This window comes from Aotus nancymaae, unplaced genomic scaffold (genome assembly GCF_030222135.1).
Source record: "Aotus nancymaae isolate 86718 unplaced genomic scaffold, 86718_ANA_hifiasm-v0.15.2.pri h1tg000059l, whole genome shotgun sequence".
NCBI lineage: Eukaryota > Metazoa > Chordata > Mammalia > Primates > Aotidae > Aotus > Aotus nancymaae.
Genome location: NW_026988473.1, coordinates 12,246,414 through 12,256,998, shown reverse-complemented (window position 1 = coordinate 12,256,998; position 10,585 = coordinate 12,246,414). Strand labels below are relative to the sequence as shown.

At 46.5% G+C, this 10,585-nt stretch overlaps 2 protein-coding genes across 2 annotated transcripts; one reads left to right on the top strand and one right to left on the bottom strand.

Moving 5' to 3' along the window:
* Window positions 1-335: 335 nt before the first annotated feature.
* SELENOH (selenoprotein H) lies at window positions 336-2,191 on the top strand. Its single transcript, XM_012476439.3, has 4 exons — window positions 336-608; window positions 694-839; window positions 987-1,117; window positions 2,016-2,191. The coding sequence occupies exons 1-3, from the start codon at window positions 487-489 to the stop codon at window positions 1,085-1,087; spliced, it is 369 nt and encodes a 122-aa protein (XP_012331862.1). The 5' UTR covers window positions 336-486; the 3' UTR covers window positions 1,088-1,117; window positions 2,016-2,191.
* Window positions 2,192-2,663: 472 nt separating this feature from the next.
* Window positions 2,664-9,881, bottom strand: BTBD18 (BTB domain containing 18). Its single transcript, XM_012476438.2, has 3 exons — window positions 9,604-9,881; window positions 9,117-9,285; window positions 2,664-5,295 (listed from the first exon to the last, which is right to left on the bottom strand). The coding sequence occupies exons 1-3, from the start codon at window positions 9,622-9,624 to the stop codon at window positions 3,278-3,280; spliced, it is 2,208 nt and encodes a 735-aa protein (XP_012331861.2). The 5' UTR covers window positions 9,625-9,881; the 3' UTR covers window positions 2,664-3,277.
* Between the last annotated feature and the right edge of the window lie 704 nt (window positions 9,882-10,585).

The following is a 10,585-nucleotide window of genomic DNA, read 5'->3' as shown; positions in this document are numbered from 1 at the left end:
ACCTTGAATAGGGGCCACACGTTGTTAGGTGGGGGTTTTGTTTGGGATTGGTCCGCGGATGCCAGGGAGGAGAGTTTGGCGGTGGATCGTGGCACACACCATTTAGCGGAACGCAAAGGTAGAGAAAAGATTGCGTGAAGCAAGGCTTGCGGTCGGACCTACCTAGTCTCCGACCCTTCCTCTGTGTTCACCATCCCAGCATCCCCTGTCCCCTCGACCCGAGGTGATAGGTGGTTCCGTCGGGCGCTTCCCGTACCTCCCCGTTCCCTGGGTGCAAAGTGGTTCTGCCCTAAGGTCCGCCTCCAGGCCACGTGGGCGCTGCGGGCCACGCTTTCCGCTCCTTGGGGAGAAGTTTCCGCTGTAGGAGCTGAGCTTCCGGGCTGCGCTGCGGAGCGGGGGTCTTCACTGCCTGGTTCCCGCTCAGTGGTCTCGTCTTCGCCACCTGTCCACCAGGTCCGCTGCGTTCTCAGCCGGGCCCTAGGCGCCATGGCTCCCCGCGGGAGGAAGCGGAAGGCTGAGGCCGCGGTGGTCGCCACGACCGAGAAGCGGGAGAAGCTGGCGAACGGCGGGGAGGGAGTGGAGGAGGCGACCATTGTTATTGAGCATTGGTGAGGGGCCTGGAGAGTAACGGGGGAGAGGGGACGGTAGCGCCGCGGGCCAGGGGCGGTTTCTAACCTCCCAGTCTCTCCCTAGCACTAGCTGACGCGTTTATGGACGCAACGCCGCGGCCCTGAGCCAGGCGCTGCGCCTGGAGGCCCCAGAACTTCCAGTAAAGATGAATCCAGCCAAGCCCCGGAGGGGCAGCTTCGAGGTGACGCTGCTGCGCCCGGACGGCAGCAGTGAGTGGGGACCCGGGTGTTGGGGAGTGGGGCGTGGGTTCCGAAGAGAGGAAGCGCTATTTTCTGAAACCGCGGCAATCTCGACTTCAGAGACGTGCTCGTGGGTTCCGAAGTAGTAGGATTTCGCTTCATGCTGTCCTTTCGCAGGTGCGGAGCTCTGGACTGGGATTAAGAAGGGGCCCCCGCGCAAACTCAAATTCCCTGAGCCTCAAGAGGTGGTGGAAGAGTTGAAGAAGTACCTGTCGTAGTGAGATTTGGGTAGAAGTCCTCATGCTGAGGTTTGAAATGGGAAGCGGGGGCGGGGCGGCCGTTGTTGAGGAAGAGAAGGGATTGATCTTGGTGTGGCTAAAAGTACCCACCTGGCGTGGGTAGCTCTCGCCTGCAGTCCCAACACTCTGGGAGGTCGATGCGGGAGTGGATGACCAACATAGGGAGACCCTGTCTATTTGAAAAAAAAAAAAAATATATATATATATATATATATTTTTTTTTTTTGAGACGGAATAGTCTTGCTCTGTCCCCCAGGCTGGAGTGCAGTGGTGTGATCTTGGCTCACCACAAACTCTGCCTCCTGTGTTCAAGCGATTCTCCTGTCTCAGCCTCCTGAGTAGCCGAGATTACAGGCGCGCACCACCACACCCGGCAAAGTTTTGTATTTTAGTAGAGATGGGGTTTCACGTTGGTCAGGCTGGTCTCGAACTCCTGACCTCGTGATCCGTCCACCTCGGCCCCCCCAAAGTGCTGGGATTACAGGCGCGAGCCACTGTGATCGGCAAATACTGTTTTCTATCTATTGTGCCCTCAGTGCAACGTTATGTCCTTTGGAAGATGTAGTTGACTGTTGCCCAGGGGGTATGGACAAGTTTTCCATTTGGAGTTTTATTCATGTTACTTCATTTATGCTTATCCCTCCACTGTTTCCTGCTAGAGTGTTCTGTTACTGCCCCATGTGTTAACACTGCACTACTATTCCATCACACTAGGTTACAAATATTTTGGTCTTGTCTTTGTTCTAGCGCCTCATACAGTGCTTTGGCATGTTGTTCTGCACTTGTTGAGTGAGATTGGGAGGAAGGATGCAGTCCTTGAGCTCCAGGGTTTGTGAGTTCAAGGGTTAGGGAACATAAGATTGCCTGGATCCTTTCTCTAACCTTATTTCCTTTCTCGTTTTTGCAGCTTTGTGTCCCTGGTGATGTTGGAACATTAATGATGGAACATGGCCAAACTTCAGTCATGTGCCTGAAGCCATGGTTTCTTCCCCGCCAGAAATGAAGGTTCAGTTGTGAGACAACCCTCTAGTAAGGCATTGCTAAAGTTACTGGATTTGGTTTAATAAAAGTTGAAATAAAGTATTTGAGTAATAGAGTAAAATTTAATCTTATGTTAAGGGATGGACAAAGCCAGCCTTGTGGTGTTGGTAGTCCCTGTGTTTTTCACAGCCCAGAATAGCCATGTGACTGGGAACTTTTTTAAAAAAAATTTTTTTAAGGGCCAGAGTCTCACTTCGTCACCCAGGCTGGAGGGTAATGGTGCATTCTTGGCTCACTGTAACCTCTGCCTCTCACATTTAAGCGATTCTCCTGCCTCAGTCTCCTGATTAGCTGGGATTATAGGTGCATACCACCACACCTGGCTAATTTTTTTTTGTATTTTTAGTAGAAGTGGAGTTTCACCATGTTGGCCAGACTGGTCTAAACTGACCTCAAGTGATACACTTGCGTTGACCTCCCAAAGTGCTGGGGTTACAGGCATGAGCCACCGCACCTGGCCTGACCTGGAACTTTTAGGGTCTCTAGTAAAACATGAGAAATACTTGTAAAAATTATGGAAGCAATTTATTTTTTTAAAAAGCAACTATATTTTTTTCAACTTACTTTTTGGAAGTAATGATGAAGTACATCTTCTTGGCCCCTGCAGAGGTTTTAGCTAGACTTCTCAATACTGGCAGTGAATAAACCCCATATTAGGTGCTGGACAGTATCCATCACTCTCACCCACTTAGTATTCCACCCAACACTGCTTCACACCTTCCTCTGGAACATTTTCTTACACAGTACCCCACCACAGAGGGTGTTCTTTCTCGGCTTTTCCTAAATTGACTAGATGCCTTATGACCTGAGAGACCTGGCCTTGGCTTTTACCTATGACCTACTGGAATTGGGGAGCACACAGTTTCAGTTGTCACTAACTGGAAAACATTACAAAGAAATAACAAGGTTCAAATTCATAGTTTTCTATCTACTGTGCCCTTGGCTTCTCCCTGGCTCACCAGGCTTAGGGAGGGGAGGAAGGGACCTACAAAGAGCCAGGGGTACATCTGCCTTTTATGCCAAGAGAACAAGGCATGTGCCAGCTTCTCTACCAGTAAGTGTTTTGCTAGCTAACCCTTCTTACCCTCCCAGGGCCCCTAACCTGCCCCCTGCCCCCTCCCCCCTCCACTATGTTAGTATATCTACCTCTGTTTCTGACTCTGAGGAAGGGTCAGGCCATACAGAGGGAACACTAGTGGGTACCAGCTTCCCCTCTGCTGTCCAGTCCACCACATCAATCTCTTCCTCTTCAGAGCTGGCAGGAAGTGAGCCTAGTAGTTTAGAGTGACCGGATACCTCTTTGCCTGCCTTGGGAGAAGGGTACAGTAACTCATCTGTAGTCAGGGAGACTTCCAGTCCAGTCTCCACCCAGTTTGAGCAGGGAGGTGAGAGGTCCCCGTAAGACCTCTGGGGAGGGTCAAGGGAGCTGACATGGTTAAGTTTGTCTTCCTGACCATCCAGTGGCTGAGAGCTAGTAATTTCAAGGTCTGGTGTCCAAGGGGTTCCTACCAAAAGCACCTCTCCACTCACCTCAGAGGGCATGACAAGGGGGCTAAGGAGCTCGGTTGGCTCTTTGTTCTCACCAGTAGGTTCCTTTTCCAATTCTGTGAGCTCCTTGGACCAGAGTTCCATGTCTGGTAAACACCATTCTTCCCCTTCAATCCAGTTCTTTCCTGTTTCTGTCAGATGGTAGGTAGGGGTTCTGCAGCCCTCAGCCCTGGGACTCTCCAGAGACTCTCCAGGTGGTTCAATGTCTGAGCCACAGAGCATGAAGTCCAGGATCTCCTCCAGCTCACTGGTGGCAGCAGCACTTGTGATTCGGTATTCCTCAGCCTCACAGGGCTGCTCCAGCAGGCCTGTGTCAAATGCATAGGGCTCTCTGCAGTCAATAGCCAACATAGGTTCCTTCTTTACCAGTTCTGGACTGGACCCAAACACTGACTTCACCACTGGGTGGTCTGGGGACTCACTAGCAGAGACCAGAATGTCTTGTATCCTAGAGCATATGGGGGAGTCCTGACACAGTTCTGTTCTAGTAGATGATATTTCCTGCTGATTACCAGAGGATGGCTGAGTTCCTGAAGGCTCTTGGAAGTCTCCTCTGGGATCTGGGATCTGGGGACTATTTTGAGAGTTTTTGAGGGGAGGCTCTTGCACCACTTCCCAGCAAGTCCCATTGACAATCTTCCTAAGTTTAACTTTCCCAACCTGCCCTTCCTCTGCAGACTCTGAATTAGGTGCCCTGACATCAGGGCTATGCTTCTTGCTCCCACCTGTCTTTCCAAGACCAGATGGGCTTGGGATGCTCTTTAGAGGACTAGCTGTCTCTGGTTTTGGCTTGTTCTCTGGTGCTTCTTTACTTATACTCCTCTGCCGCCAAAGACGCCGGCCAGGGGTTGCAGGCACTGAGCTAGATCCACTTAAAATGCTGGAAGGCTTTGATGTACAGATATCAGGCGATGGCTTTGAGCGACTTAGCCTGATCTTTCTGGGCAACAGGTGTTTGTCCACAGAGGGGTACAAGCTGGGTGGGGAGAGCACTGTAGGATTAAGGGCAATGTCATTTTTGCTCTCTCTAGGCCCTTGACTGTGGCTTGATGGTGAAGAGCTTTCTTCTTGCGGAGCTGGGCAGGCTCTGGCCTTCCTCTTGAGCAAAAGAGTGCCAGACAAATTGTCTGAATTCTGTCGGTTGTTCTCCTGGGGCTCCTCTTCCTTCCCCAAAGACTTCAATCTTACTGCCCCAAGAGGACAAAGAGTGTGAGTAGCAGGCAGTGCGGTGTGAGGGTGGTGGCTGGGTGTCACCACTCTGGCTGAGATGGGTGCAGCACTTGTTGGTTGTAAGCACTCTCGGTTGAGTCTTCGGCCCTGTGGGGCCTTCACTAACTTTCCACCCTCTAGCTGAAGGGATTCCAGCTCAGACACACGGAGCTGACGGGCAGCAGATAGCACATCCTGGGCTTCTTCTTGAGATACTTCCATTTTTGAGGTATACAGGAAGTCCACCAGCTTCCTAAGTGTCCTGATCTTCAGGCCACCCAGCTCCAGCACCACCTTCTGATCCTGAGCTGGCCTCTCCCGCTTCAGGCGCTCTGTGAAGAAGGGGCTACAAGCCGACAGGATGCAGCAGTGAGCTGGAACTGCCTCACCTGAAGGGAAACCCAAGTATTTTTGTTATCTAATGTAGACTGGCATGTTCATGGGCTAAGCATAGACATTACTAAAATGTACTGTCCCTTCTCTTATTTTCCTTCCATGGGACTTCAAGTAAAAGAAAAAATTTATTCTTCTGCCTGTCTGGAACCTTCTGCCATTACCTTTTGCCTAGCTAACTTGTTTCCTTCAGAAAGCCTTCCCCTGGGGCTGAGTGCAGTGCCACGTGCTTGTAATCCCAGCTGCTAGGGAGGCTGAGGCAGGAGGATTGTTGAGTCCAGCACTGTATGTGAGACTAGCCTGGGCAACACAGTGAGACCCTGTCTCAAAAAAAAAAAAAAAAAAAAAAAAGGTCTTCCTCCACCCCACCACAAGTCTGAGTTAGGTGCTCCTGGGCAGAGGTACTCAGTAGCTATCATGGCTCTTACCTATCTGTATTGGAATTATCCCTCTCCTTCACTAGGCTGTAACTCGGTGAGGACAGCGGCCATGTCTGTCTTTCTCATTGAGATATATTCAGTGCCTGACACAGAGTATCATCCTTCTTGCTGAATTTAATTTTATTGACTCACACAAGAGTTCAAAAACTTACAGAGGCAACTTGTGGTCTCACAGCGCTTTGGAGGTAGACAATCAGGGTTCAATTATCTGCTGAGCTGGTAGGCAGTGGTCTGGGTTCTGAGCTAGAACCTCTACCAGGGTTAAGAGCCAGTGCCCATTAAATATCTCATTTTATGGGCACTTCCCAGGCAATCTCACTTCATTTTTCCCATGGCTTTAATTACACAATGCTTGCTGATGATTCCCAGATCCATACCTCTGCCTAGATCTCTTTCCTGAGGGAGTAAACATACCACAGCTGGCGTGTCTACATATTTGCCTCCCAAGCACCTTCAATGGAACTTTTCCAGAAAATGAACTTATTCCCCACCCCAAAAAACCTCTTCCATTTTCTACTTCAAAGTAAGGCATCATATTCACCCAGTTTTCACCGTAAGTCATTTTTAATTTCCGTCCCTTAACCATCACATCTAATTAAATATTAGGGTTTTTTTTTTTTTTTTTTTTTTTTTAGAAAGGGTATCGCTGTCAGCCAGGCTGGAGCATAGAGACAAAATCACAGCTCACTACAATCTCAACCTCCTGGCTCAGGTGATTATCCTACCTCAGCCTCCTGAGTAGCTGTGACTACAGGCATATACCACCACAGCTGGCTGTTTATATTTTTAGTAGAGACAGGGTTTTGCCATATTGCCCAGGCTAGTCTCAAACTCTAGGCTAAAAGCAATCTGCCTGCCTTGGCCCCCCCGCAAAGTGCTGGGATTGCAACTGCGCCTGGGTATTTTTATTTTTTAGAGACAAGGTCTCACTACATTGCCTAGGCTGGTCTTGAACTTGCCTCAAGTGATCCTCCTGCCTTGGCTTCCCAAAGTGCTGAGATTATATGCATGAGCAACTGTGCCCAGCTTCTAATTAAATATCAGGTATTTTTTAAAGCTAATATTTGTTGAGCCCTTATGTGTCATCAAGCATTGTTCTAATTGTTTTACCAATATTTATTTAATCTTCACTGTAAACCTGTAAAGTAGCTACTGTTGTTATACATGAGTCAACTGCAGCACAGTTAAGAAACATGCCTACGATTGCAAAACAGCCGGGACAAAATTTGAATTCAAGGCCGGGTGCAATGGCTCACACCTGTAATGCTAGCACTTTGGGAGGCTGAGGCAGGAGGATCACTTGAACGCAGGAGTTCAGGACTAACATGGGAAACATAGTGAGACCTTGTCTCTAAAAAGAAAAGAGAATTTGAGCCAGAGAGTCTGGCTACAGAGTCTATGCCCTTAACCACTTCACCAACTTCTGTAAATTCTCTTTATTAGCTCATATTTTTCTCTTCTCAGTGCCTCAGTTCAGGCCACCATCCCTTCTCTCCTGGATTACAAAATACCTGCCTATCTAGGTGCAGGAACCAATAATGGCTGAATGTTGTTTCTAAAGGAGGTATCAGATCATAACCTCCTGCATAAAACTGTTCAATATGTTTCCCAGTGTCCTGAAAAAAATACCTACTTCCTTTGCATGACACATCAGACCTAACGTGTTTACTAATTTCTCTATTCCTCTCTGTTCAACACACCTCTTATAGTCTGTGCTCTAGTAATAATGAACAAACCCCTGGTCACATCTCTGAACCTGTGTACATGCTGCTCTCTGCCAGGAAAAATCTTTCCTTGCTTCCTCCCACTTGTTTGTCCTTCAGATCTCACCTAAGAGTTATTCCAAGAAAACTTCCCTAACCCTTGTCCTCCAGTCTTCTCAAGTCTGTGAAGGATGTTCCTCTTTTTGACTCCTAAGTCTGCCTATACTTACCCAATTATATATTTTTTATTTGTTTTTTGCCCCCCCCGCAGTTATATTTTTAATATATCACACAGTTACTTGAATGCACTGGATACTTGAATGTCTGTCTCCCCCTTATAAGATTTCCTTAAGAAGAGGAACTTTTATATGACCACCCTAGCACAGTGTTTAGCATACAACAGGCATTTGATACTTTTTAAAATTTATTTGGAATTAAATAGTCAATCTCAGCTCTGCACTTAATAAGAGAAGCAACAGGCAAGTCACTTAACTGTAGTCCTCAACTCACTTATCTGTAGAAACTGGAACCATATAGCTATGACTTTTCTTCTTTTTTTCTTTTTCTTTTTTTTTTTTGACCACCTGCAACTGTCTTGATTGAGTTATAGCTATGACTTTTCTTACAAGGCTGTTAAAATCAAATAAGACAGTATATTATATGTACTCCACAAACTGTAGAGTGCTATACAATACTGGTGATCATAATCCTTTTTTATAAGTGAAGAAATTGAGCCCCAGAGAGATAAAGTTACCTGCCCATTTGACAGTTACTAAGTAACTGTCTCCGAGTCTTGGGCCTTGTACATTATATATCAGGATCTACTTAGTAAACTCCTAATCTAGGGCCTTGTACATTATATATTAGGGTCTACTTCATGCTGAATTAACATTTCCAGTGTGAAGCAAAGGGGTGGAAATAAGCTATACATTTTTAGTTCCAGCATCAAACAATAATAGTCATCAATCTGAAGATTTAAAAAATTAATAGCTTGGCAAGAAAATGGGAAAATGAGGCCGGATGTGGTAGCTCATGCCTGTAATCCCAGCACTTTGGGAAGCTGAAGCAGGTGGATCACTTGAGGCCAGGAGTTTGAGACCAGCCTGACTATTGTGGCAAAACCTCATCTCTACTAAAAATACAAAAATTAGCTGGGCATAGTGGTACATGCCTGTAATCTAGCTACTCAGGAGGCTAAGGCATGAGAATCACTTGAACCTGGGAGGCAGAGGTTGTAGGGAGCTGTGACTGTGCCCCGCACTCCTGCCTGGGCAAGAGAGTAAGACTCTCAAAAAAAAAACAAACAAACAAAAAAAACAGAATAGTATCATCTAACACATATTGTGGTAAGTGTATTAAAAGTACTGTTCTAAGTACTTGATAACATGTTAATCTTCGCAACCATTCCATTAGAATATTATCAATGTTATATAGATCTTATCTGCTTATAAAACTTTACAATTAGATTCATTATTTAAGAGAAAGAAGAACAGTCACAATTTCACTCTTGAAAACCGTAGTAATTGTCCTAGAAACAAACAGCCCTTTACCAAATAATTTACAGTGGTCAAAGGCAGTAACATTTTGCTGATTTTGTCCTTTACCCTCTGGCCCCGAACTCATTTTATCTTAGTCTATGGTGAGTTTTCAGTTGAATTCCCACCAGTCTCTTACCTTCTGCCTGCAGAAGGACATCACAGAACACACCACTCTGCTGCTGGTTATGAAGCTGCAGAAAAGCTAACCTGAGGAACTGGGGGTTCCTGTATAGGATTTTGGTACTGGCAGGAGAGCACATGTTGGCAGACTCAACAAACTTTCTAGGTTTTCGCAAATCAGACTCCTGTAGGTGAGATAATACATTTCAGAGGCACGGTTATATCTAATTTGTTTTTTGTCTTTTAAATGGCAGGGGAAATTTGAAAGTAAGAGATAATGTATCTATTATAATATAGTTGAGGAAACCAGCCCAGAAATTGTGCCAAGGATATCTCAAGAAAGAAAATTGATTATCATAGTGGTTACATGTGGGAGCTCAGAGATAAGCCTAGGCTTGGGTCTTGGCTCTATTTATTAGCCTGGCTGTATAATCTCACACAGGTGACCTAATTTCTCTTGAGTCTCACTTTCCTATCCATGAAATGGGAATCATACTACTTACCTTGTAGGGTTGTTTAAACATTAAATGAGTCAATGAAGGTAAAATTGCTTAGCATAGTTAAGTGCCTGGCACAAAATAACTACCATGTCCTAAATGGTATAGCTATTATTATCCTTCAGCCTTCCTCATTTCCATTACCACTGAGACTCAAGTGCTACAATGCTGACTACTTGTATTCTTTCTGAGCACCACATCCCAGCTTCATGGGTATAATCTTCAATTTAACACTTTTAAGGAAACAATTGTGGGTATAAAATCATGTCTAGTAAGTCGTATGCACTTTCTTCTTTTTTCTGAGCTCACTCTATCACACCAGCAGAGGGTGCACAATAAAGAAGAGAAGTCTCTGACTCTGCCAGAAGGTCTCTCACAGAACCATGGCTGGGTGTACTTCACCAAAGCGAGCCTGACTGACCCTCGCAGTGGGCAAAGAATTTGGCCTTTAGGTTTGTATAGTTAATTACTAGGCTAACGATGGAGCAAGGAGAGTTAAGCATTTTACCCCTTCCGAAACAAACAGTATTCTGACTTAAGGCTTATGTCCAGCTTTTTAGCACGGAAACCCCCACACTCACTGCACAGCCGTGTTCCTTTCCTGGAATGCCGTTTTCTATCAGGTGGCACTGAGGGTCCAAACAATTCACGTCAAAACTATCAGGAAAGAAGAGTGAAAAGGTAAATTAAGAGAAAACAGCCTCCGGCTTGGCGTGGTGGCTCACACCTGTAATCCCAGCACTTTGGGAGGTCGAGGCGGACGGATAACCTGAGGTTAGGAGTTTGAGACCATCCTGGCCAACGTGGTGAAACCCCGTCTCTACAAAAACACAAAAATCAGCTAGACATGGTGGCAAGTGCCTGTAATCTCAGCTACTCAGAAGGCTGAGGCAGGAGAATCTCTTGAACCCGGAAGGCGGAGATTGCAGTGAGCCGAGATAGAACCACTGCATTCCAGCCTGAGACTCCGTCTCTCTCTCTCTCTCTC